Genomic DNA, 26337 nt, shown 5'->3' with positions numbered 1-26337 from the left:
GAGTGACAGCATATGCCACTCAACAGCTGTCAGAATTAGCAATAAATCTTAGTTAGAGCTGGTAAACATGCATTCCATGAAACGAGTACTCCCCAAGCTTTATACACACCGTTCCCACAGAGGTCAGTGGGGCACCACACTGAGCTCAATCGGATGATCTCATTTATAACGGGGACTTACAGCCAATTCAGTCCAGCCACAAAAAAAAACTGGTTTGGTGACTGTTTCCAACAAACTGTTTAAAATCAAGCACACTAGGAATTTTATCCTGGCATGCTAATAAGATCACATGCTTATTGCACAGCTGAATTTCTAAGTTTAAGACCTCGGGAGAAAAAAAAAAGTATAAGGAGCTAGAAAAAAATATTTAGGAAAATGGTTTGAAATTAGGAAAAAGGACCAGAAATATAGGTAGTGTCAAACTAATGCAAAATAAAGACCTGTTCTGTTATATCTGCATGTTCTTGGGTTTAGATCAATGACTTAAAAGTTACAAGTGTATTTACTATACAATGCCTTACGAAAATCCATTTTTATATTATCAAGCAAGAGGTCTACAAATAGTCAATTACATATTTCTGAATGTTTCTTCTGGCAAATAGTTTTTGTTTCTGCAGCAACATGTTTTGGAATTCATGTTGCTCTTTAAGTCCAAGACCAAGCTTTTAAAATGTGTTGTTTCTTCTTTTTTTTGTTGTTATTGGTAGGCATAACACCACTTACCTACTTCAAAGTGCTGGTGTAAAGTCCCCAGATGATTGCAGAAAAAATGTTGTAAGAATCATTAATCAATAGCAGAAGCTCACAAGGATCCTTGCCACATTCCAGTTTGGACAAGTGCTTGATTGTTTGTGTGTGGTTAGTTTAAATAATTTCTCTCTAACTTCATAATTAAATTAAGTCATATCAGGTTATCTTACTGTGGTCTTTGCAGAACTGGAGAAGTATACAGTTGCTAATATTTCTGCAGTTAGTAACATAAGAATAAAACAGAGCGATATGCTTTGTGGGTTACATTGCGTGGAGAGGATAGATCAGTTTCATACCTATTTCACTGTACTCTAGACACAAGAAATCTTTTGTCTTATATCACTCAAAATTGCTTAATAGTTGGTTTCTGGAGAAACTGGTTGCTTATAAAAGCTGACTGACAACTGCTTATACATAAATTTTTTTCCCAGAAGACTCAGTCAGCTGCTTGTTTGGGTTAAGAACACGTGATACTACTTCCTATTTTATATCCAAATCCAGCAGCTGGTACCTCATGACTCACAAGCATGCCAATTAATTCTTGTGGTTCCTCCTGGCCTTTTCCCATTAAGATAGTTACACAAAAATTGCAGATCAGTTTGTATCGTCTACTACTTACAGTCAGTTAAGTCTATACCATGGACTCTGAAGTTTTTTTTCTCCTATCTTCAAATAGTTCACTCTGGACTATTATGAAAGACGCTGTCTGAAAAAAACCTTAGCTACTGTTCACCAACAATGATGTTCAGGAACAGCTGAACAAACTTCTACCATGTTATGGCCTTGAGCAAACACTCTGGAGTATCTGGATTCATATTAGGAAAAAAGCCAAAAATTGAGCATGTCATTCAGGAAGGACCACATTACTGTGCAACTGAGAGAGGACCAAATACTGTTTACAGATGAAGTTATACATTGGCTTACATAAAGGGAATTTAAGAAATTAAGCTAAACTATAGATGTCTGCACTTCATCCATTTTGTTCCAAGGATGACACAAACAGTTGCTTTAATAGACTGAACAGGAACAGCTTTCACATCTAGTTCAGTTTAACTGAACTAGATACACAAAGGATTTTTCAAATGTAGCCTACTATCCACAACAGTAAAGTCATTCAGTATTTCAAGTGAATTAGAAACTTTCCTCCCCAAACAACAGATTTTCCAAACCCAAGCCTTCAGTTGACATGCGATTCACAAGTCATGACATCAACGTTAAACCTGTAAGATTATCACTGCGATTTCTGCTTTGCAATTTCTGCCCAGTTTTTAAACAATGGCATTAATTTTTTTCATGATTCTGTTCAAACAGCTATCCAAAAATACATTGCATTCAATTATTATAACCATTGTAACTATCAATGCTGAAAGCTAAAGCTTTAAAAATGCCAAGTATTACAAAACTTGTGATAAAACAACATCAAGTGGCAACACTGATATAACTCACTACTGGCAAAAAAAAGCAAGAGCAGCAAAAACCCTCACAAGTATCACGAGTCACATTTGGAAGAACAGGAAACTTCAAACAAAGAAGTCAGCTCTGCTTACACACAGGTAGTTATTCACAGGGGCATATACCGATAGAGACACACCCAGTGCAGAGAAGCAATGGCTTTTCGCTGCTGCCACTTTCAATCAAGATGCCAGAAGCAGGCCTTCTCTGAGCAACCATCCTGAGACAACTTTGTAACACTGGGAAGTCACTTACAAACCTCACTCTACTGCATCAACCAGACACAAAGGTACTAGCGAGTAACAGCTACTACACAGTACATGTGCTCTGTGACAGCTGGTGCCCCAAGCGTGAGGTACGCACCGGCTGCCATGGAGAGCCCTGAGGTGTTTTGGCCTCCGTGGCAGCCATAGGCAGCAGCGCTGGTCAAACATGGGAAACAGCCCAAAGAGGGTCTCCATCACAGACACAGCCTCCCCCCACCCTTCCCTGCCCCTCTGCCTGGATCACCATGCAGCCCTGCCAGGCCCTGTCGTGCAAGGGGCCACAACCACCTTGCCCAGAGCACATCTAGTAAACTGCCACCAGCTGTGCCTGATAAAGCTCTTCCTCACACCCAACCTCGCCCTACAGCATTTCACCTCTCTCCTCTACCAACACATGAGTTTTTCACCTTTGTTAACATAGTTAAAGCCGTGCAACGTAAGGAAACATCGACGCTCTTACTTAGCACCCACAAGGTTAGCCACCATCTTGAATATGGGCACTGACCGCCATCTTGGGTGAAACTCTTCCTTTTCCCCTCACGCCGAAGCCTCCGGGCCCGCGGGGAGGGAAGGGTTAGTTACTCAAACCTTCGCCCTCACCCAAAATGGCCGCTGGCGCATCCGATCCTCCCTACGCCGGGCGTCGCTCCGGCCCGCCCCGGCGGCCGCTCTGCCCGCGCTCTGTGGTTCGGGGCGGCGGGGCTGCAGGAAGCGGCGGCGTCCGGGCGTCCCATTCAAAGCGCGGCCGTGCGGGTGTGCTGCCGCGCCCCGGGCAGGTACCGCCGGCGGGGCTGGGGGGCTGAGGGGGCGCCGGTCCGTCCCGGGACGGGGGAGGATGGGGGGGGGGGGTCGCGGCGCGGGCCCGGCGAGCGGGAGCCGCTGTGGAGAGCCGCGCTGCGCCGCCCCTCGGGAAGCCCTCGGCTGCCCCTCCAGAGCTCCGCGGGCGGCTGCGGCTTCCCCCGGGGCCTGGCGGGGGTGCGGCGGAGCCGCTGCGGGCGCGTCCCGGCTGAAGGGCTCGTGGTGGCCACACGTGGGGGAAGAAGAAACGAGCCTTGCTTTGGTGTTGGCAGCGCGCTGCAGAGCCTGTCCCTGACGGGATGCTCAGCGAGGGACAGCAGGCAGGGCACGGGTGGCATGGGGGAGGCAGGTGCAGGATTGGGAGGTAAAGAAACTCAGCCCGGCGCGTGGTCCTGGCGTGATACTTGTAGTGCAGGTGCTTGTTTGGGTACCTTTGGCCAGCTCACCCTCAGTCGAGAGCTTGGAGGAAGCAGATGAGCGTTTATTTTGGTGCTGAAGATCAGGTTAATGTCAAACGCAACAAATTCAAGCAAAATTAGCTGCCCCAAAATATCTTTCTTTCTGCAGTCGTAAAATTGTTATAGTGAAACTTTTGTGTTCATTTAAAGGCACGTTCGTGACTTACTTTATTAAGTGTAACTTTAAGAAGCTGCTTTGGTGCTTTTTATTCCCTGAGGCACTTACCTTGCAAGCAGCAGCCTCTGTGAGAAGACGCCATTGATTTTTGAGTGTCCAACATTAAGCTGATACTGGCATTGGCATGATTGAACTTTACTGAATGAGTGGGAGGGGGGGAATATATCGAAGTTTGCATTGATGGATTTAACTGTTATGTATGTGAATTATGTTTTAAGTAAGGTTGCAGTGTTTGTGAGATATGGCCACATTTCTGCAGTGATCTTTACATATTTGATAACTTGTTGGTATTTTTTAGGTTGCAGGCAGGAGAAGGCTTTGTATGTGCAGAAATATTTTCCGATGTATTGAGAGCAACTCACTGGCGTAATTTGAAATTTAAAACTTGATGCTTGACATCCGGAGGAGATGCAGTGTGTCTTCTGCATATGTGGTTTTGTCTCTTTCGGGTTCTGATTCTCTTAGATGTGTTGCTAAGAGATTAAAATCAAAGTCATACGTGCTTTTTATTTAACTGAAAAGACTTGGTTAAACCTGCTTTATTAAATGGAAAAAAAAATCCCCTGGAGCTCTGTTTCTAAACTAGCTAGTTGGTGCAGAATTGCAGGAGTGTCATGTAGTATCTGAGAACAGCAAGATGACTAAAGGACTAAGAATCACATACTTTTCTTCTGTAAGAACCTGGGTATGCTTGGGCCTGCTCTACTAAGTGTTTTTCATGGTTATTCAAAAAACCTGTTGAATGTTGGTATTCATCTGGAAGCACGTTATCATGGGCAGCTAACAACAGCTTAATGCCAACGTCCTACCATCTGGTTCTGTGGGCAGAAGAGTTGGCTATTTAATGATTAAAATACTGAGTCAATCGGAGTTGGTGTTTGTTGTCTTCAACAGTAAATGTTTAATGCTCCTGCATTTCCCAGAATGCTTCACACTATCAGTGTGAGCTTCATCGCACTAATTAGAAAAGTAGATATCCTTTTTAGAAATCCCTTTTGAGGAAGTCTACTGAAAACCCACTACCTTAAGTGGTACGAAGGCTGTAACAAAAAAGAGCAAAATAGAAGAAATTCATGATGAAGGCCAAGGTATAACCTGCTAACATTATGACACGTTGCTTAGCACATGCTCTCGCTTCCTATTTACCTTTACTGCATTGTGGTCTTCATAATAATAACAAGCATCTCTACCAGCTTGTACAAGAGAAGCAGTAAGCAGCCTGTCCTTTCTCTAGTGACAAACCAGTTCAGCTGGTCCTCGTATGCCTCTTGCATCTTGTAGAAATCAGTCTTTATGCTTGTGCTGATAGTATTAGGGTAAGAATGGGGTTTGCGACAGAGCTCACAATCATGCCAGAATTAAAACCATTTTATCCTGTAGATAGTAAAAAACTTGCTGAAAATCCTGCATGGGATTGCCCAGCTCTTACTGTTTTTCATTAGTACCCATCTTTTTTATCTCTGCTGTTACTTTCTGTCTAGGCTGAAGGCATGGTTTTGTTGAGGAGAGACAAACAAACTTGTTGAAAACTCCTGGTTTTTTTCTTGAGTTGGCTTGAAAGATGGGAATGCCATATACGGCATTATGTGACAGGGGCAGTGCGACGCTGAGGCTGTAACCCTTGCTGGTCTGTCATTGGGGAGGAGAGACCCAACTCTGTCTTGCAGAAGGCTGCATGGTCCTGCATCACCTGCCAGGCCAGTCCATCATGGCAGCCTTTGCAGTTAGCAGAAAAAATGCAGTTAAAGAACTTTTTGTTTTATTTGTTTGAAGTGCTGCATGAATTAGCAACAACATTGTTCCAGGTTCTTGTTTTTCACATTTTCTTCTGGAATGTGGTTGTGATAGAAAGGAAGAGACTTTTACCCCCAAAGTGAGAAGTTTCTTGAAGAGTTCAGATTCCTGTTGTGCAAGTCTTCATGTGACAGTTTTTCTTTGCCCTTTTTTTAAGTGTGCATATTGCTGTTCTTCTGAGGAAAAGACTGTGTTCTTACCCTGGACATCTTTTATAGTCTACATTAAGACTTGATAAGTCCTGAAAAATGCTAGGAAGGGAGAGTGTTTGAGTTGACAATTATTTTAAAATCTTATTTTTTTTTTTGTCCAGTGAGGTTTCATGAGTCAGACTGGGCTGTTGGGAGTTTCTTCTGAAGATGTACATGTTGGTGGAAAACCGCACGAGTTCTTATCTTCATCTGAAGAGGTCACCTGGCATCCGATCATGGTCTCTCTTTGTTGGTAAGGCCATAATACTCCTCAGTTTATTTCAGAGCTTGCTTTAAGGGAAGGGAGTCACAGAATAAATTCCTGAAAGAGCCTCTAACAAGAGATGGCTGCCTTTCAAGCATTTTTCCAAGAAGAGGAGTCGTCATGCTTTGAACTTCTCCTTTAGTGTAGCCACTAAATGAATGTGAAATCTCCTCCTCAGTGTGGTAGTTTCACTTTGAGACTGATAATTTTTCAGTCTGTCATCTGCAGAAGCTCAGAGACTCATGGACACAATTTTAAGGAGGTCCTGAAAGATCAAGAAAAATAAGTTTATTATATGCCATATAGCAATATAAATGTGAAGCTTTTGAAAGGGATGCATACTTACATTGAAAAAACATCTAGGTTTTCAGAAACAGAAAAATCTGCAGTTGAGCGATGCGGGGGTTAGATCTTGCGTGTGGTTGACAGTGAACTCTTAACAGCATTGTGTGTATGCAATAGGAAGTCATACAGGATGTTCTGAAAGGCGTCTGTTTTTAAACACTACGGAATATGCAGAAAAAAAAATGCAGTGGTACTTCTTAGGACCACACTGAGAGAGCTGGTGGGGAAAACAGCATATCCTGCTTTCCAGCTGAGTAGATCCCCTTGCAGTAACGCTACAATGTTGTCATTGCTTTCAGTGATGTCTTGTCAAACTCTCACTGAGATGAGATCTTTGCAGTTGCAAAGCCCTCTGGGGCATGAGGCACTCTTTTGCTGCTTCCTCCTCAATGGCAGAACGGAGCTGGCAGCTTCTGACACAACTTTATTGCAGAAGTTTTCTTTTTAACTCCACAGAGCACTTAGAGGGGAAGAATAACCGTTGTAGTGTTTGTGTTAGCATGCCCACAGTTGTACTGCACTTGAGAGGAAGTATGGTGTAATGGTTAAATTGAGAGTCCCTCTGAAGTTCTGTTCCTGATTCTGTCATGACCTTTTTATTTCTAACCTCAAGTCCCTGTGCTTTTAGTGTCTCTGCAGAATGGGAGATTTTTTTTTATACTGAGTTCAGAGAAGAAATAACTGACTTTCATATAGTGATCAATTTTGCAATCACATTTGTCCCTTTTTTGAAAAGTGATCAACTTGTGAATATTCATGTGTTTTTCATCAGGGAATTTTAGATGGTTTGAGCTGCTTGGTTGTTCTAATTCTCTCCCCTCTCCTCCTAGGAATAGCCTCCATCGGTTTGGCTGCTGCTTACTATAGTGCAGGTAATGGCCTGTATTTTTTTGAAGAATTGTTTGTGTCCTCTTGATCTGTTTTTCATGCTGATGACTCTTCTCTGCAGCTTCTGTCTGTCTGGCCATACAAAGTCAGTGTAGGTACCTATCACACTTTGTGGCACGAATATTAAAATCTGATCATAATTGCCCGTGTATGACTTACTGTGTTTTAATGCTCTATTTCTTACTCAGCCTCCCTTTCCATTTGCAAGAGTATTTTTAATAATGATATTTAGTACTCTGTGGCATTTTGTACTTTCATGCCACCATAATGAAATGATTACCTTGCCTTTGATGGAAGTGCTCTGTTTCTCTGGAAACTGTTAAATCATCACTAGCAGAGATTACTCATAAAAACACCTTTAGAGAACAGCTACTGCTGCTTCCTGCCCCCCCCCACCCCCCCCCCGCAATAGAACAGACTGCACCAAATGCCAGGTGTCCTTCCACCTATGGAATTTATCCTGAAGGGTGTCCTGTGATTGTCCTGCTGCATCCTGTTAATATCAAATTTTAAAACTTAATAGTGTGTAGGAATATGCTACCAATATAATCAATGTATTTTTATTTAGAGAGCAAAGTCCAGTGAAAGCTGCTTGAGACAGCAGCTGTATCAGCCTTTTTTTTTTTTTTTGAGACATTGCAACAAAGTTTTCTGAAACAATACTGAGCACAGTTCTACTCTGCTTTCAGTAAAAGCCTGAGTAAGCAAATTGCTTAGGCAGCTATATGTAAACATTTCCAGGACAATAAAATGCAAATGTTTGTTTGTCAAGAGGGCTGACTGCTTCCTTTTATGAAGAAACATGTTTGCTTCAGTGAATTTCTATTGTCCCTCACCCTTGTCCTCTGCAGCACAAATATTTGGTAGTTGAGAGCAGGTTGAGAGTTGTGTGGATGCCTTTGCTTTTAGGGAAGAGGAAGATGTGTAGTGATGTTGTAACCTTGTCAATAATACATGTGCTTACAATTCTGCATGGTTTGGAGCCCAGCATAGATGAAATATTTGAAAAATGTGTGAGGAGTTTCTGTATTTTTATCCTGGGAGAGAGCTGTCAAATAGCTTGCATTACAATTAAAGGCAAAAATGTTGCATCAGAGAAACCTTTTTTCCTTTTGTTGCCTTTAAAGGGAGCATGTTGCTTTTAAAACTGTTTGAATACCAAAGAAGGAAAAAAACCCTAAACTTATGCTTTTTTTCGCAGACAGCTTGGCGTGGAAACTCTTCTATATGGCCGGGTGTTTCTTTGTGGCAGCACAGAATCTGGAGCAGTGGGAGGTAAGATGCTGAACTTGGGAAATGAGGTCGTGCAAGTTTAGAAACAGTTGGCAGATGCTGACTCCAGCAGCCCCATGCACTTGCTCAGTCCAAACAGACAAGTTACACTTCTAGGAAACCCTTTGGGTTTGCTATACTAGGACTACAATTAGGACAACAACTCTTTCACTACACAAACGTGAAAACATGAAGCGAAACATGAGAGTGTTTTTAAGGGGACACTTGCCCCAAACTGTTTTGTGGCCTTTTCTTTCTCTTATATAAAAGAGGGAGAAAGAATAGCACATTCAGCTGCTACAACATGATTTCGTGCTTACCAGTACTTACATTCCAGCTAATGACAGAATGACCATTAAATAGGGTTAGGTCTAACCTTCCAGGCTACTCAGCTGTTTGCCATTGGGAAAAGAGTGATGTTTGTGAAGCTGGTTTATAATCTTGTGGATGTTGATTTGTTGGGAGTTGGACTGAGAGCAATAACCCGTTATACAGGCTTGTCACCGACCCAAGTTGTTATTAGAACAAGCAACCCACACATGTGAGACATCCTCTTTTCATTGACTGTCAGGGATATTTTAAATCTGGTATAAGCTTGGCCCATATAGCACAACACTGGAATTTTGGTGGAGTTAGTGACTGTGTTAGTGAAAAGTGTGACTAGAACTTATGTTCACTGTATGCTTATACTGTAGGCCAAATACATACACCAGTAATGAAAATTACAGGAGCTCCAAGTTACTGTTCAGATTTGATTCCATGCAGAGTTTTATTACACAAAGAATGTGGCAAGAGGGACAGTGAAACCACCTTTAACTCTTCCACCAGGAGATACAAGTCTCTGTTAAAGCCAAGAGCAAGATTGTGATTTTTCACAGCCTAATAATAGAGGAATATCTCTAAAATAGCTATGTATTTTTCTGTGTTATCAAGCTTATTTTCCCACATAAATATTTTTATTTTACTTTGAAGCATAGCTACTGATGGTGTTTTTAAGAAAATGTTGATTTTTTTTTTTTAATTTATTTTTCAATTTCACAGGAAGCTGTATTTGATAAGAACAAGGGAACAGTCTGCCTGAAGACATTCAATCTTTACAAAAAAATACTGACCTTCTCAAAAGGAGGCAATGAACAAGGTGAGAAAGTAGGATCTGTGGTAGCAAATGTGGTGAGCAGACAGAAGAAATGCATACATTTGATAAGCTTCTCTGGAGTTCTGTACTCAAATTAGTCACATGTGTTTCCAGATCTGCTTTGTTCCCAAGCAGCAGATGTAATAATCTGTCTTTCAGGACCCAAACGTTTTTCCAGGTTAGGGTGCTGAATGCATCTTGTTAGTTATTTTAATCCAAGGTAACTAAGCTTACACACTGCTTTCCATAATAGTCTTAGCCATTCCTTTGGGATGTTAATGTGCAGGTTTACATTTCCCTTGGCTAGCCTGCTTTGCAGGTGGAACTGGTGGAAAAACTTAAATTTTGGATCCAGGAGTTGAGATTTCTGTAAACTAATCTGGTTTTGATATCAGGCAAATCTTTAGATATCATATGCAAGCAGACATGTTGTATCCTGCAGATATATAATATGCATTTAAAACAGCATATTCAGTAGGCTCAGTTTAATGCAGTATCTCATTTCTTTTAAGCTTTCTCTTGAAGTATAGTACGTGACTTGGTTGAGTCACTGAGACACAGGAGCTCCATTGCAAACTGAAAGTAGGATCCTCTTCAATGTCAGATTTTTAAAATTCTACTTGCTAGTCTAAATCAAACCAACTCTCAATATACTTAGAAAACTGACAACATCTAGAATGTTCTTAAGGCGAATTGATTTTTAAACAGTTCATTTTGGAGATGGAAGATGAGAGATGTGGAGAGAAGGGTGTTTAATGTTTCTGAACTTTTCTTTAGGGTATGTTTATATGTTGAAGCTGAGCACATCTCTTCCTGAGAGGTTACTTGGTAATATCTGTTTCAGGTACTATTAATGTGGGGATGCAGAGATCAGCAGATATTCTGAACAGTTAAATTTTTCAGTATTTGTTCTATCTTGGTAAACTTAATACCTGTTTACCTACTCTGTACAGAAAAATAGTTAAAACTGTCATTAGAGTAAGTGTGAAACGTAAGTAATAAACTAATGGTCCCCAGTTTCTGAGAGCAGTATATCTTGTTCATGAGGGTCTACACCAGCTAACACGTGCTGTAATCTCCTCTTGTTTGTTTTGCCTGAACAGCTCAGCAATTGTGTGCTATTGCAGGACTGCCCTGGTTGTACGGGATCAGAGCAATAGTCCTCGAGAGCACAGAGTCCCGGTCACACAAGTCACTAGTAGCAGTGCTGAGAGTTTAATGCTAATGGACTGTTTTGTTTTCTACATCTGTTTACAGTAGTGGCTCTACTGAACGAGATCCGAGATGTGAATGTGGAAGAGGAGACTGTGCGATACTTCGGGAAGGGTTACCTGGTTGTGCTACGATTTGTCACTGGATTTTCCCACCCGCTGACTCAGAGTGCAGTGTTGGGCTGTAGAAGGTGCCGTGTGGACTTTTTTTTAAATTAGAAGTGTAAGGTGGGAAATAACCAATCGTATGGGTCAGTAATTGCCAACTGTTGAGACTCAACTCTGTTTTCATAGGTGCTGATATGGTCTTGTGTTACTCAGTTTAACTTTTTTTAGGCCCTTTAGTGCTTTCAGTTGCAGACATTTGGGTAACATATCTCCCATCAGGAGACTGCTCACATTTAGATACCCAAGATCCCTTTAGTGCTGCATGTCTGCTGTAGTTACTTTCACTAGCTCAGCTGTGCAAGGGCAGAGGGGATTAATTCTATTTTGCAAACATGCAGTGTATTTATCAGTTAACAGAGGGTTTATTTTAGGCATCAATAATAAGGAATCTTGCAGCAGGGACTGTGGGAAAAGGATTGATTTGTTCTGATGTGGAAGTAATGGCTTGGCTTGAGACACCTTCACAAGTGGGATGTTGTCAGTCATGCTCTATGCCATATGTTGACCGGCCCTTCAAGCGGTTATTCTCAAAAATTAGTGTGCCTGTTCTTGTTTTGTCAACACCACATTTCCACTAACTCTGACATTGTTTCTTCTTTTCCACAGTGATGTGGAAGCAGTTGCCAAACTCATTACTAGTTTTCTGGAACTGGACAGAGTAGAGAGCCAACAAGATCTCTCTCAGAGCAGCGAAACGGAGGCTAGCGATGCAGATGAACCACAGGATAAATATTAATAGTCATCATGAGCTGAAGAAAGCAGAGGTTTTCAAACATCTGGAGAATATACTGATGGTTCTTCAGAAGAAGAAATCCCTCACAGTCTTGACCTGGGCATTTCTCTACACTTGCATTTACAATGGGAGGAATCTCTCTTAGGGCACCTTTTTTAGTGCTAAACTGCTTCAAGATCCACACTCCCTGTATTGCTGTTGTAGAGTCCAAACCAAATTCTGTTTTGTTTGCTCCTTTGCCTTAGTTCCTCTATGTGGACACTGCTGGCTTTTGAACTTTGTCAGTTCATCAAACTTGTCTAGGAATAGTTATTTATTAATGAATTAGTTTGAAATCATTTATTGCTTTCCTGTTAATGAAGTGGAGATACACCTGTAAGCTTCCACTTACGGCAAACATCTGCTGCAGGTACAGTATATGAAATGTAGAAGACCTGAATTTGTAATTCAAACACAATGCATTGAGGTTTTTCTTGAAATCTTATAAATGACTGAATATATTGCTAAATTGGTTTTAAGCAGCTTGATATATGCAGTTAGGTGATGCAGAATAGTGGCACTTTTATATTCTCTACTACTGACTTGCCATTAGATACCAGTGGAAATTAAAGTTTGCGTGACTGGCTTGGAATTGGAAACATCGGGTTGATCAAATTGTTATATTGTCTTACTTTTCTTGAACTTGCCAAGGAGCCATAAGTAGTAAGGAAAAATGATCACGATGGTTCAAAATCTTTGGGATATTCTAGCTTAATCCTGTTCTGCTTAAGTTCTGGGCATAGGCTACCCCAGGACAGAATAACCTTTTTCTAGACCTCAACATTTACTATTTTAACTGTGTATTTAGCGAGAAAGAAAAGCACATCTGTTACTTTAGGTAGGGAAAAGACTGATGTCAAACAATATGGTAGCCTAGATTTGTTTAGTATTTCCTCCCTTGAAATGATACCGAAGTGCTAAATAATATTTTTAAGATAGCTGGGATAGATTTGACGTGTACCCATGTTTTACTCCAGGTGTGTAGTGTCCTCTGTTCTGACCAATGATTTCACAAATAGTTAAAATATGAATTTTCCAATATATTTTTGAAGGAAAAGCTACCTCTGTTAGTCAACATGTTCCATCTGGAATGAAAACTTCATCATGCCGGTATCGACATTAAAGTTCACCAGGTTTTTTTAGGAATTGTATGGTCTTAAGAGCTAAATTAGAAAATACTGACACAGTTACTCCTAGGAGATCTGAAGGGGGTACAAGGTAACTGTGTGGTCTGCTTTCATATTTGGCCAGCAGCAAATGTTTTCTGGCAGCAGTTTTCTCAGGACTTGAACCTGCATTCTTGTTTCAAAGCACTCTACCTCTACAGAAAGCAAGCTATGAAAAGATCTCGGCAGAAGGTGTGTCCTGTTGTGTGTTCCAGCTGTGTCTGAAACTAAGCACATGCTTCTCTGACCAAAGAACGGGTTGTACCAAGATTTCACTTCCAGCCATTTAGACCTAGTATGTGAGCTGTGAGACAGATGCTCTCACTGCCAGTTTGAAAGGGTAATCAAACTGTAACGGGGAGACAGCTGTTGGTGCAGCTTGACTGCAGCACAGAAGTGGGTCCATTTCTGTTAAATATGAAAAGAAACTTGTAATTGCATCAGGTATCAAAGCAGACCTCTGCCGATAAACATGCTTGTGAAGTCCAGTGAGTTGGTGGGCTAATCATGTGGCTTTCAATCTGCCCCACATCACTGGAATTGGGAAGCTGCTATGTGTGACTGTCAGAAAATTAGGTTGCAGACAATTAGCTAAATCTGACCTTTATTCTGAAGCACAGCTGTAAGCTAAGAATAATCATCAAACCTGTTTTTAAAAAAAATATTGCAGGCTGTAACACTTTAGAGAGTTCTTAATTTAAATCCAGTGTAATATATGCCCTAGGTGGCACTCATTTTAGAGAGAGGAGAATGAGATTGGGAATTGGGAGAACACTTCCCCCCCGCCCCACCCTGTGTAAAATGAGAATGTCAAGTGTTCCAAGGACTTCCAGTAAGAAATACTGAAAAAAACCTTGACTATTTAGTGGTATAATGTAAGCAGAAGGGCTCAACCTGCAGATAACGGCTGCTTTGTAGCCAGGATATTCAGAGGGAGCACACGGTATGGATGTGCATTGCACTTACATTCTGAGTCCACAGATTTGACCGTGGATGAAATGGACAAAACTGCCTGCGTTCAATCTTAGCTATACTGGGGTTTTTTTGTATTTCCATGGGAGCTAATATGCTGTGGAAGATACAAACCATGCTGTGGTTTTCCAGTTAAATCAGCTTTAGAAAGGTACGTTTATTGATCTAACCCTACACTGCATCATGTGCCCTGCTTCTGCTGAGCTCTACTGTGTGTCTAGCTTGTACATTCTTGATGTTAGTGATGTATATACTTATGGACTATGCAATATCATTATATAAAGACTAAAACAATCCCTAGAATGCAAATCCCTAGAAAGGGGGATGACCTATAGTAAGATACAACACAGCTTGAAATACATTCTGTGGAGTAAGTTGCATTTTGAGTTGATGTCCAATGATCATCTCTTTGAAGATGTTCGTTAGTGTCCCCCTCACACCTCAGTCCCCTACTGATGGTGGGTGGAAGGATGACTGCTGCATGCCGTCTGTGTCGAGGAGAAATGTTTTGACTCCTCAGCCTTTCACTTGGAACAGCTGGTGTAATCCTGTCCTGTGCCATTTCCGTTTTGCATTTGGCAGCTCCGTGGCCATCCAGACGAGTACAGTTTCAAATGGGAACCTGAGTTCTGTAGGCTGAGCTACGTGAAGGGGGACTGAGTAAATGTTTCCAACGCTGCGGGCTCTGCCTGCAGGCTGTGTGTCGGGCACTGCTGGCTGATACGGACAGCTGGGAGCTGCTTCTGATACTGACCTACAGTGCAAGCAGAGCACGTCTGGCCGTGGCGGTTGGATGCTGCGCGTGAACGTGTATCACAGGCTGATGTGTATTTCCCTTGATCTAGGTTTTGGGCTTCCTGTCTTCAAAACCTGTTTGTCTTTTGTACTTGGAAGACATAGCCAGATTTTCATGTTTTGCAGTAACTGTGTGCATGGAAAATTAACTTGCAAATTGTTGTGAACGTGGATTTCGTTATGGCCATGCCTGTGGACTCCTCAGCAATGTGATTCAGCTTGAAGGAACTGTCTAGAACAGCAGGTGCTAACCTGGGACAGGTTCTGTTCTTCCCTCTTGCCACTAGTCCTCTCTCTGCTCCTCTTTTCCTGCCCCTTTTCACCATTTTGCTGAAGAATTTTTTGGATGGTTTTCCTCACCTCTCTTGGATCTAGCATACTGAAAGGCCCAGTAAATGTAGTCTTACGTGTGCCTGATGTAAAGTGGCTTGTATGAAAAGGAATGATGTCAAATACTCCTCCTAGAGGAGTATTACAGGTGAATTTGTTAGTTTTTGCATCTCGGGCTGTCTAGTAACTTGAGACTAGACAGATGTAGTTTGACTTACAAATGATTTGAAAACCTGCGTAAAAGATCTTAAGTTAGATCTAACTCCTGCTCCATAAAGCCAACGCTTTCTATGATGTCCTGTAATAGAACTGTATCATAAGCGCCATTTGGCAGATGCTTCAGCTCAAACTCGAGTCGCACATCTGAAGTTACCTGCACGTATGTGGCTGGATGGGATCACGGCCTTAGCTGTCACACTGAACAGCCAGACTGCATGTTGTACAAAGGGAGAAAGTTGCATCATCTCAGCTATAATCTAAATTTCTGATGTTTTACAGAATGAGATATCCCAGTAACTAGGATCAATTGTGCAAGTCTCAAAATCCAAATATTTATACCATATAGCTGAGATTTGACTCTTGTGCTGTATTTATGAAGTTACACAGATACCAAAACCTAAGCTGGCTTACATAGTAAAGAGTGCTAGTTCTGACACTGTAGTAGATTGCTGAGATGCAAAAAGACTTCTGGAAGATGTTTAGAAATCGCTTTTCTACTTTAAAACTGCAAGTAGATTTTCAGCAAGGCCTTGTATATTGTCTTCTTAAAACAGGTCTGTTGATAAAATCAACTTTGATAACTTGTTTTGTGTCACTAGTCTTTTTTTATTTTTCATTAAAATGTATTAAACTGTACTGATGGTTGTGTGAATCACCATTTGGCACAGACCTACTTGAAGGAGTTAATGGGGGGAGGACAGAGTACAGGAAGCCCGAGTACCCAGCTCCTTACTGACCCTGCTTTCACTTTTACAGCAGTCCAGCTTTCAATTTCATAGAAGCCAATATAACCAACTCCATGGGTGAACCATTTTTCCCCCCTTTAAACCAAACCAACATACCACTTGCAAAACAAAGGCAAGTTTCTACAAACATTGAGTAGCAAAGGATTTATTAAAGTAAAATAAATTAAGATCATATTTAGTTCAAGGTATGTGACTTCTGTAATTAAGGTATACATAGCAATTGATTCTTTTTAGATAAAAATCCACATGTGGACTTAACTCCTCTAGCTCTCATTAAATAAGTTAAAGATTTGTCTTATGCTGTACTTACTGTACTTTCTGTATCTAGAGCTATACTCTTTATAATAGACTGTTCCAAGAAAATTTCAATACTTGTGCTTCCAAAGTAAGACTTTCAAGAAGGCAATAAATGAAGCAAACAAGTAAAGAATATTTTGAATATTCATGGTGGTGTAGTTAACTACCAGACTTTTGAATTATTTTCCCTTGTGATTATCTTAATGCTCCAGTTAAGTCCACAAAATATATTGCTATACTTTATTAAAAGTTCAACATTAGAGCAGAATAAAACTTAACATTTTTCCTACATACTCAGTAGACTTCAGCCTTGCTCCAAATTTGGATGAACCTGCAGTCTCAGGTTTTACATAGCAAAGTAGGTGCCTTAAAGTGACTGGGATGGTGCTTTTCTGTGGGGATGAAACTATGCTTAGCTTAGATGATGCTTTGGTAAACGTCAAGCCCAATGTCTTAAGGCGTCTTTCCCTCAACGTCCAAGTGTCACCTTCATTATTGGTAAGAAGCTCCTTTTCTGGAGCTCCCACTTGCTCTGTACATGTTCTTTCATGCATCTGCTGTAACCTCATGAGCATCTAGACAGCAGTTCCTTGCTCAGACTTCTGCAAAAAGCTGGATGTTCATTTCCTGACCTCAGGCTAATCAAAACTGGATTTAAGACCAATGGTTTTACGTATTTCAAGGACTGAAAAAGACCAGAACAAAATCTGGAACAAATCAACTGCTCTATGCTGTGGCAGGACTTGTCATGATGGAACAGCAGGACATCTCTCTAAACAGCTGAAAGATGAAGGAGTCACAGTACAGAACATACGGACCTAAAGCATGTTTAAAGTATCCTAAATCTTTTTATGGAAATTGTAGAGGGAGGACATGTTGGCTACTGACTAGAGTAGAATTTGTAGAACTTTTCAGGTCATTGTTATGTAAGAAAGTCTATTACTACAAATACTGAATTTGGAAGAAACTGCTTTTTTCTCCTGCCTTGTAATATAGCTGGATTCTGACTCACTCCTGCATTCTGTTATGCAAGGGGAGCACATCTGACTTACAGGCCCAGTGAGTTAAGGCTCAGCAATGTGTTAAGACAGAAAATTAAAATAGAGTTGAAGCCTATTACACTAATAAATTCCTTTATGCCTTCAGGTCACTTTTGTTTAATCACAGTTCTTGCATCAACTCAAGATGACAAACTCTAGCTCTAGGACTGGTTGCTGATTTCCACTAGCCCTGTTTTCCCATGGGTTAAGACAGGCTAATTGAAATGCCCCTAATTTTGTGCTTTTATTGCTTTATCTAAATCATCCACCACTTGCTGCAGCTTCTGTAGGCTGGGGTGGACGTTCTCCTCCATCCACTCCTCTACAGTACACTTGTGGAAAACTTGTTCCATGGCTGCTTGGAGGTCTTGCACCACAGCATTCCACTTGGAGAGAAGACTAAGCAGAAATCAGAAGGAAGAAACAATCACATTTGCAGGTGAGCTCTGCCTCAAGGGAGGGCTAGCTTACCGGGCATTTTAAAGGGAGTACAGTCTTTAAAATGGCTTTACAGGAAAAGAAGCCAAGAGCTCAAAGGACTTGATTTTGTGCAGATGGCAAAAGGTTGATGCTGTTTGTGTTTCAGTGCCATTAATCTTGGCACTTCTCTTATGCAATGACTTTTAAAGTACTGAAATGTGAGCTCAAAAAACCCACTATACACAATTGAAGTGTAACTGAAACCCACTGTGAGACTCGTTGGGAATTTAGTTATGGTTTTTATCAGGAAGAGTAGATGCAGTTGGATATTCACCTTATCACAGCAAAAGGTGTATAAATTAGCCATTTAAAATGAATTGGCATAATGTCTAGGACAAGTTCTGAAAAGCACATGGTGACAGGGAACAGGGGAAAGAGGTCTGGTTTTATTCCAAGCCCTGCCCGGAACCTGGTCTGTGGCGAGCTCCACTGAGGCTAACAACTGCTGTAAGATGCAGCAGGTCTATAAGGGAGTAACTCTGTACACAAGGGAGAGTTCTTTTTGGAGACCAGTTTTATACTTGTATTCAAAGAATCTGTTCAACAGAAGGCAGATAAACATGTTCTTCTGTTTAAAACCATACTATGAGTACTTCATATTGATTTCCACTGATGCTTCCAAAATAATTACAGAAAGAGGCAAAGACTCAAAACTGAATGTATTTGAGTGTCCAAAATACGACAGAGTTTATTTCCCCTATAATGCAAAATAAGTGGTGTTACCTTACTGCATCTGGCTGAAAGTGATGCATTATTATAGGATGAATAATCCTCCTTTTTCTGTGGTAGGGGCTGAACCAGCCTGTGATATACCTGAAAACGGATGTCAGTATGAGCAGTTTTTGAAACAGCAGTGACATACGTGTTTGTAGGCTGACAGGGAGGTGACAGGGCTTTAGCTGAACTTCTGCACAAACAGAGATAATGTTTAAGGAGTAAGTAAATTTAAGTCTATGTATGTTTGGAACTAGCTTGTAAAAGACTCCTCCTGGCAGATGAGAATAACTGATCATCTGCTGCAGTTTTAAGTTTCATGTCAAGCTCCTTTTTTTCTAACTACACCATTAAAAAAATTCCATTTTAACTTTAAACAACAGTAAGATTTAATTCAGGAAAGAACTAGATTCCTGAAATAAGGCAGCAGAGAGCATTTAGGAATTCTGCTGAAATACTTTAAATTTGCATCTAAATGTTATGTTCTGCTGAGGTGTCAATATATAGGGATGCAGTGCCTGAAACACAGAGCCTGATGTTTAAATCACTTTGCTGGAGTTATACCCCATTTTGAGATGACACAGCTCCAACACTCCTGCAGACAGCCAGAGAATCAACATAAACCTTGTTACCTGTTCCTTTCAAGAAGTTCATCCACTGATGACTTGAGGTAGAAACTAACTTGCGTCACAAGCGTAAGGATATTGCTCCCAGGAAAGGTCCCCAGGCTTGTGCTGTCCAAAGAGGATCTGTTAGTTTCTGAACTTACCACACACTGAGAAGCATCTGAATCCTGCAGCTGGAGTATTACCTCATGAAAGTATCAGTTTCCAGGTTGGACATTCCCAGGAGCTTTTCCACATTTTCTTTAATCTTTTCAGAATAGCCACCTGGCAGAAGACAGTGGAAATAAGGAGCCTAAATAACCAAAATGTTCATAAAAGAGGGTTTTTCTGGAGTACTCTGCATTGGCTTAGTAGTTCTCCTTGGATGAAGATTTTTTTAAAAGGTAAAATGGAAATAGAACAAGGAAAAAAGTTTGGGGGTGGGAGGAGTCCATTGTCTTTCACACAATTGTCTTGTGCTAGGTAAAGCACTTCCTAGCTATGAGCTTTCCCTTCAGGGTGCTGAATATTTTTAGTGCTTTAGTTGAAAACAAGTAGGTTGTGGGGTTTTTGTTTTGAAAATAAGAAATGCAGAAAGACAGAAATTCTGTTGGGAACTGCCTGTAAAGAAACTAGAAGCTACAGGAAGTATTTTACCAGGCAGTGTACTTCCTAGATCAGTATTAAGAAATTAATTAGTTAAAACAACTTTCACATGTAAACAAGATCTAAATTAAATCAGTCTCATTTATATACCAGTAGTGTTTCAAATCAGTTCCAAAAGCAATTCAGCTTAATTTTTTTTAGTATAAGCATGAAGAAGTTTGTGACCATTTGACCATAATAAATTATTAGTATACTATGGCTATTTTTAAATACCCAAGCCAAGACGCTTCTCTGCTCCTGTATCCCAAACGTGCAATATGTGTAACTTATTGTTCATAATTCAGATCACGATCAGATAGTCAAACCACCTCAAAATATAATAAGCCTGTGCCAACCTTAGGGCAAGGTCACTTCATTCTTGTGCTAGGCAATAGATGAGAGAGAATAAAGTTGTCATTGTACCATTCTTGAGTGCCTGCAGACATACAGCCAATGACGGAATTGCCACAGGAAGAAGCTCACACAAAACAGAGAAGTGATCATACCTAAATAAGAAAACAATCATTAGTTAGACATTTTACTGTTAGAACATACTAGACAAGTGGGAACTTTTAATATTTCAATCACTAAAATTCAAAGAGCTTTAGAAACATCAAGTTTCTGTCTCAGAGAAGGGACCTTCTATCTCTGAAACACTAAGTATTCCTGTTTTACTAATAAGAACAGATACAAACCAAAGTAAGCAAATTAGGGTCAGAAATTGGAATTCAGCTCTCTGGTATTCCCTTAGACCTCCTGACTATTGCCTAAAAACCTTTTACTCCTTCATTACTTTAACAGGTTCTCTCTTATGCCACTTCATTCTATTTGAATTCACATCAGACATTCAAATACACACATTAACTATGCTGTCTATAAGCAGTTCGAGGTGGCACAAAGTACATTCAAGCCTTCAAATCCAGTCTGCTGTGTCTGCCAAAACAATTGCTCCTGCTGATGAATGCTGTAGCAGTTGACTGGAACTCTGAAATCCACCCTTTGTAGTCAGTGGGTGCGGCCCAGCAGGAACCAACAGGAAGGGCTGCAGGGTTGCAAAGTTCCCGTTAAATCCCCAGCCTCCTTGTACCTCCTGGGGAGTTTTTGGGTGGAAGTTTGCTTCCATGTGATCCCTGGAACCATTTAAAAGGATGTTCCTTACCTTTGCCAGCCGGTCAGCGCGATACCTTCAAGGACATCAGCAGGGCTATTGCTTGCCACTTCCAGCCACTGAAGATGGTTTTTTAAGTGGTGTCCAATAAGTGTTAGAGACTGATTCACTCCTGTAGCTCCTTTAAAAGCACTAGCAAACCACACCTTGGAGAAGCCACATCTACGATACTTCTCTACGAGATGCACTGCAATAAGACACAAAAGAACACTTACAGGACAAGTTTTTCTCTATTTTCATCCTTGACTGTAAAACTCCAATTAAGAGGAACCCGGGTCTGCTTACAACAGGCTGCTGAGCCTTGTTCCATCAAGTTTTGAGCATCAGGAAGAGTGTGAGATTTGACATTCTCTCTGAGCAACCTGTTTTGGTGACTGCCCTCCTATTTTCACGTGCCCAGTTACTGTCTTCCATTCCCCTGAATTGCTAAATTGCTTCAATGCTAAGGCATGTAACGAGCATGCACAACATCTGACAACTGATTCTTCTGTCAACAAAGAAATATTTGTATGCGTGTTAGATGCCCGATGTAAGAATTTTTCTTTTGAATTCTATATATGTATGAAGACTTGAAGCTTCTTCTGCAGAGCTGTTCAATACAGAGCTATCTGCTTCCACTGGTTTTAATGCAAGCAGAGTTAATGTAACAGTGCTTGTGAAAAACCTCTCAGTCTCTCACCAGTGATTCCATAGCCCTGTTGAAAAGAATTAAGCAGCAGACAATGCAAGTCCTTCACAGGAGAAGCATAAATAGAAAAAGAAAATAAGTAATAGCAACTCTTATGCGAGATCAAACAAGGGCTATGTTTATGCTCTTAAAGCAATAAAAAGCAATTTAACAAAAATGGGATTTTTTGGTGTGCAACTAAGGCATGTTTTAATCATACTATCATGGTTTGGCTATTTTGCTTAACAGGTAACAGAGCTCTTTGCTTCTCCTGAGCAGCTCAGCAGGGAAGTACAAACCTTTGCCCTCCACATCGAGGTCTGCTGCATAGTCCCAGATCATTGGCTGCACAAGCTGTGGGACCCCGGACTCTGAAAGGAAAGGGTTCTTCTAAGTAATGGAAACAACCAGTTAAAAGTGAGAACAAGGTACATATTGTTGGTGCAGTAGCACATGACTAGCACTAACTCTAACTTGTCACTAGAATTCTGCATTTACAGTTGAAGTACCCCTGGGCATTTTCAGCCTGGCCAAGGGCTTTGAACATGTGGGTTCACGTGCCAGGGGCCACTAAGTCCTTAGACATCTTGAAACCACTAATAGAGATCAGCAGTGACAATCCATCGGAGATCCCATTCATGCCAAGCCCATCTCACTCTTAGTCCCCTGAATCTATCAGCATACCTGCTGGGTTGAATTGGCAGAGCTGCAAACTACACACAAGACTTCAGCTAAATTCAAAGGAAATATTCACCCTTTAAGTTGGAGATTGTCTGAGCTGTGTTTGCACAGAACTTAGCTTTTCAAGATGCCTTTAAAGTACAAATAAAGATAGAGGTTTACCTTCAAATCCCTTCATAAACAACTCCCTGACTAGTTTTAAACGTGAGAAACCTAACCCTAGAGAAACTGCAGTAAATTGTACAGAAATTATGTAACAGCATCCCATTTCGATTTGTTTACCCTGTTATTGCCTGTGGCAGTAGAGTGCACTTAGCTAGATGCTGTGCTGCTCTTGTGGATGCAGATGGGTCCAATCTGCATTTTTTTTTGATGATTTCCTACTACTAAAGCCATGAACAGGTCAGTCACTGCTGGAGGAGCTACAGAGTATTGGCTAAATCTGTTTAGAGCAGACACATAAGGTGGCTCTGAAAATGCTGGAACTCTGTTTATGCTAGGACTACTCAAATTTTAGCAGTGGTTTCATGTTTTGCAACAAACAAGACTCGTGATGTCAAGGTGTTGGAGCTACCCCACAATTCAGTATCAGAATTCCTCATGATGTGCACTATGATCACATATCCTGTCAAAGATGCTCACAGGGTCGCAGATTCTCTGTGTGAGTCTGCACCACTGAAGCCAGATACTGCACAGAGCAACAACTAACATTAAAAGGTGGTGAGAGGCATAGAAATTTAGACTGAGACTACAAATGCTAATAGGTTTGTTTTTTTTAATGTGTAAAGAAAGTGGAATTGATGGCAACCACTGCATGATGACTGTTTTGTTTGTCACTGTGTATTACCAGATGGAAAACTAAAGTGTATGTGTTGAGACTTGCCCACACTCATACAAAAAGTCTGTGATATAGCCAAGGACTAAAACTCTCTAGTCTAATGGATCACATCTCAACTATTCTCAGATTTCTCGTTTTCATTATTTTCATCTGCCAACAAATCTGTTTTAACTGGTTCTGTAAACTTTTTTGTATGCTACGAAAAATGGTTTACCCCATCATTGGTCACACACCTGCCAGTGTTTCCTCACTCATCCCTCTGAGCATATCATCCCACACGATGGGCGTCACAGTGGGGTAAGACAAGGCCACACAACTTGCAACTGCTTTTATGTGGGATAAACACAGCTTCTCTGGGGTGTTGTCTTCTTGCTGCAGCCACTGCTTTGACTCCTCTCCTTCACCTAGGTAGTAGACCTGAAACATCAAACAAATAATCCTGACTTCTTTTATAGGAATAGGGGGAGTAAGTTTGATACAGTGTCATGAAATCGTATAATATTCAAAACCTATTGCAAAGACGTGACACACTGAGTGGACAGATTTAAAAGCACCTCCCAGTGTCGAAGACACTGCAAGCATTTCTATCAGTCTGCAGGAGACTGTGGCCCTGACTAAATGCATCACAGAAAGGAATTCTATATGAACTAAAATATCTAAAGAATAATTAAAGCATGCTCTATTTGTCTTTGGAATGTTTGTTCTTGGAAGTAGCTCTCGCCAGTTTTACTCAGTTCAAATCTAGCAACCCATAAGGTTCTGAGTTATATCCCCATCTTGGGGAAGGAGATTGTGAATCTGGGGACATGTCCAAGAGTGACCCCAGCATACTTGGTCCTATGCAGAGAGTGGCTCTGCCTGTTAAGCTGGATATGCATTTAAACTCTGTTGTTTTAGAGCAGGTTTTAGATAAAACACATTTATTCTACATGACCAGTATTTTGCTTTATAAAAACTTGCAGGTCCCTATCTAACCTTGCCATTTGTTCCCAAACAACAGGATTCAAAATGCTAAACTATCAGTACAGTTAAGGGTGATCACAATGAATTTCAGGGATCTGCATGCCATAGGGATGGTCTTAAGAAACCTTGAGAAAGGAGAAAACTCAAGGTTTTCCTCCTCAAGGAGACAAACTACCAAGAGAAAAAAAAAAAAACCACAACCAACACTTCCCATCACAAAACGGCTTACTTTGAATAAGTTGGCCAGAGCAATGAGCCAACACCTTACACCAAAACCCACGTGATTCTTAATGAAGACCTCCAATTGGTATCTCACTTCAAATACTCATTTTACCTAAAACCAAATGCTGAGTTAGCTTTAAGTGCTTTCAATATTACACTCAGATCAATAAATGACATCCCATGCTACTGAAATAATTTATTGTCAAAATGACTTTTCTATACTGGCTTGAACTGGTGCTTTCTATCCCCCAATTCCTACCCAAATGTGGCCTGGGCACCACTGAAATGTGGAAGCCTTGGCCGTTACTATCAATTCTCACAAGAAAAAAGTTCCTGGCTCAGAAGAAGTCCTACCTCATCACACCCGATGTGAAACCATTTTAAGTCTTCATGCAGTGCCATGACTTGGTCAATCATGGCTCTGACCAGTGCCCGCGACTCCTCCTTGTGTGGGTTGAGGGCATTGGGAAATGCCTTCACCTCCCGGAGATGAGCAAACTCTTTGTGCTTCAGCACAAACTGCAAGAGAAAGGAGAGCTTGGGGAAGAACTGCAAAATGAAGGGGGCAGCAGCGTCCTCCTGTGTCACCAGGGCTCTGCTAACGGTTGTCCTGCTAAAACCTGGCTTTCAGCTGGGTGTGAGCACAGGGGACAGCACGAGGCCTCTCGCCAGGGGTGGTACGGGCAGGAGGGGCACGGCTGCAGCTCCACGGTGCTGTGGGGGTCCCTGACCACAAATCACCTCACAGGGTGAGAGAAACCAGGCGGTCAGTGCAGCGTCACCCTGGTGTCTGGAGCGTGCAGCTGACAGGAGCCGGATAACCAGAGCACCGGGAGTTATGACAGAGATTTTCCAAAAAAGCCACCCCCACACTGCCGCCGCTCGCCCAACCCAGCACTCCCAGGCGTCGAAGGCGCGACGCCGCCCGCCCGCAGCTCACCTCCATGTGCCCGAAGGTCTGCACCAGCGGCACCACCTCCAGCCCCTGCGCCCTCGCCTGGCTCAGCACCGCCCTCACCTCCCCGGGGCTGCAGAATCACAGAATCACAGAATCATCTCGGTTGGAAGGGACCTTGAAGATCATCTAGTCCAACCGTTAACCCAGCACTGACAGTTCCCAACTACACCAGATCCCTCAGCGCTATGTCAACCCGACTCTTAAATACCTCCAGGGATGGGGACTCCACCACCTCCCTGGGCAGCCCATTCCAACGCCTGACTACCCGTTCTGTAAAGAAATGCTTCCTAATATCTAGTCTAAACCTTCCCTGGCGCAACTTGAGGCCATTCCCTCTTGTCCTATCACTTATACTTGATTAAAGAGGCTCATCCCCAGCTCTCTGCACCCTCCCTTCAGGGAGTTGTAGAGGGCGATGAGGTCTCCCCTCAGCCTCCTAACTGCTGCGGGGCAGAGCGAGCCGTCAGGGCCCGGGGGCGGCCGCGCTGCCGGCCCGGGCCCTCCCCGGGCGGTACCTGTAGGCGTGCGGGGCCCGCAGCGGCTCCAGCGGCCCCGCGTAAGGGAAGGTGTCCTCGTACTCCAGCAGCAGCCCGGTGGCGCCCAGGGCGCGGAGCAGCGGCAGCACCTGAGGGGGCGGGAGGGGTCAGCGGGCGGCAGGACCCCCCGGGGAGCCCCCGCCGCCCCCCGGCCCTTACCTCCGCCAGGTAGGAGGCGCGGGGCGGGGCGCCCTTCAGGTCCAGGTGCACCAGGCGCCGCCGCGGCCCGCCCGCCTCCATGGCCGCCGCATGCCGCCGCTCCGCCCTCGATTGCTCCTGACTGCGCGCTCGAGGCTGGCCGAGGCAGCGCCGGTCCGCATCGATTGCTTTGGTCTGCCGCCGCGCTACCCCG

The 26337-nt window shown here is 42.2% G+C and overlaps 2 protein-coding genes across 5 annotated transcripts; one reads left to right on the top strand and one right to left on the bottom strand.

Annotated features, from left to right (window-relative positions):
* Positions 1 to 724: 724 nt before the first annotated feature.
* CYBC1 (cytochrome b-245 chaperone 1) lies at positions 725 to 16009 on the top strand. 3 transcript variants are annotated; one of them, XM_074888805.1, is made up of 7 exons: positions 725 to 3244; positions 6010 to 6140; positions 7328 to 7369; positions 8587 to 8660; positions 9699 to 9795; positions 11053 to 11194; positions 11778 to 16009. In XM_074888805.1, exons 2-7 carry the CDS (start codon positions 6056 to 6058, stop codon positions 11905 to 11907), a joined length of 570 nt encoding a protein of 189 aa, XP_074744906.1. In that variant the 5' UTR covers positions 725 to 3244; positions 6010 to 6055; the 3' UTR covers positions 11908 to 16009. The 3 variants fall into 3 exon arrangements, with proteins under 3 accessions (XP_074744906.1, XP_074744904.1, XP_074744905.1); XM_074888803.1 differs by having other exon boundaries at positions 729 to 3244; positions 11050 to 11194; XM_074888804.1 differs by lacking the exon at positions 725 to 3244 and adding an exon at positions 3515 to 3630 and having other exon boundaries at positions 11050 to 11194.
* A 291-nt stretch (positions 16010 to 16300) lies between these two features.
* On the bottom strand, positions 16301 to 26289 carry HEXD (hexosaminidase D). Of its 2 annotated transcripts, none has more exons than XM_074888794.1 (12): positions 26145 to 26289; positions 25965 to 26074; positions 25432 to 25519; positions 24846 to 25010; positions 23540 to 23723; positions 22087 to 22158; positions 21112 to 21307; positions 20376 to 20458; positions 19514 to 19592; positions 19335 to 19436; positions 18712 to 18895; positions 16301 to 17907 (listed from the first exon to the last, which is right to left on the bottom strand). In XM_074888794.1, the coding sequence occupies exons 1-12, from the start codon at positions 26223 to 26225 to the stop codon at positions 17770 to 17772; spliced, it is 1482 nt and encodes a 493-aa protein (XP_074744895.1). In that variant the 5' UTR covers positions 26226 to 26289; the 3' UTR covers positions 16301 to 17769. The 2 variants fall into 2 exon arrangements, with proteins under 2 accessions (XP_074744895.1, XP_074744896.1); XM_074888795.1 differs by having other exon boundaries at positions 18712 to 18801.
* Between the last annotated feature and the right edge of the window lie 48 nt (positions 26290 to 26337).

The sequence above is a fragment of the Strix uralensis genome, chromosome 19 (assembly GCF_047716275.1).
Source record: "Strix uralensis isolate ZFMK-TIS-50842 chromosome 19, bStrUra1, whole genome shotgun sequence".
Lineage (NCBI taxonomy): Eukaryota > Metazoa > Chordata > Aves > Strigiformes > Strigidae > Strix > Strix uralensis.
Note: the sequence above shows the minus strand (reverse complement) of the source record. Positions and strands in the feature narration are given on the sequence as shown.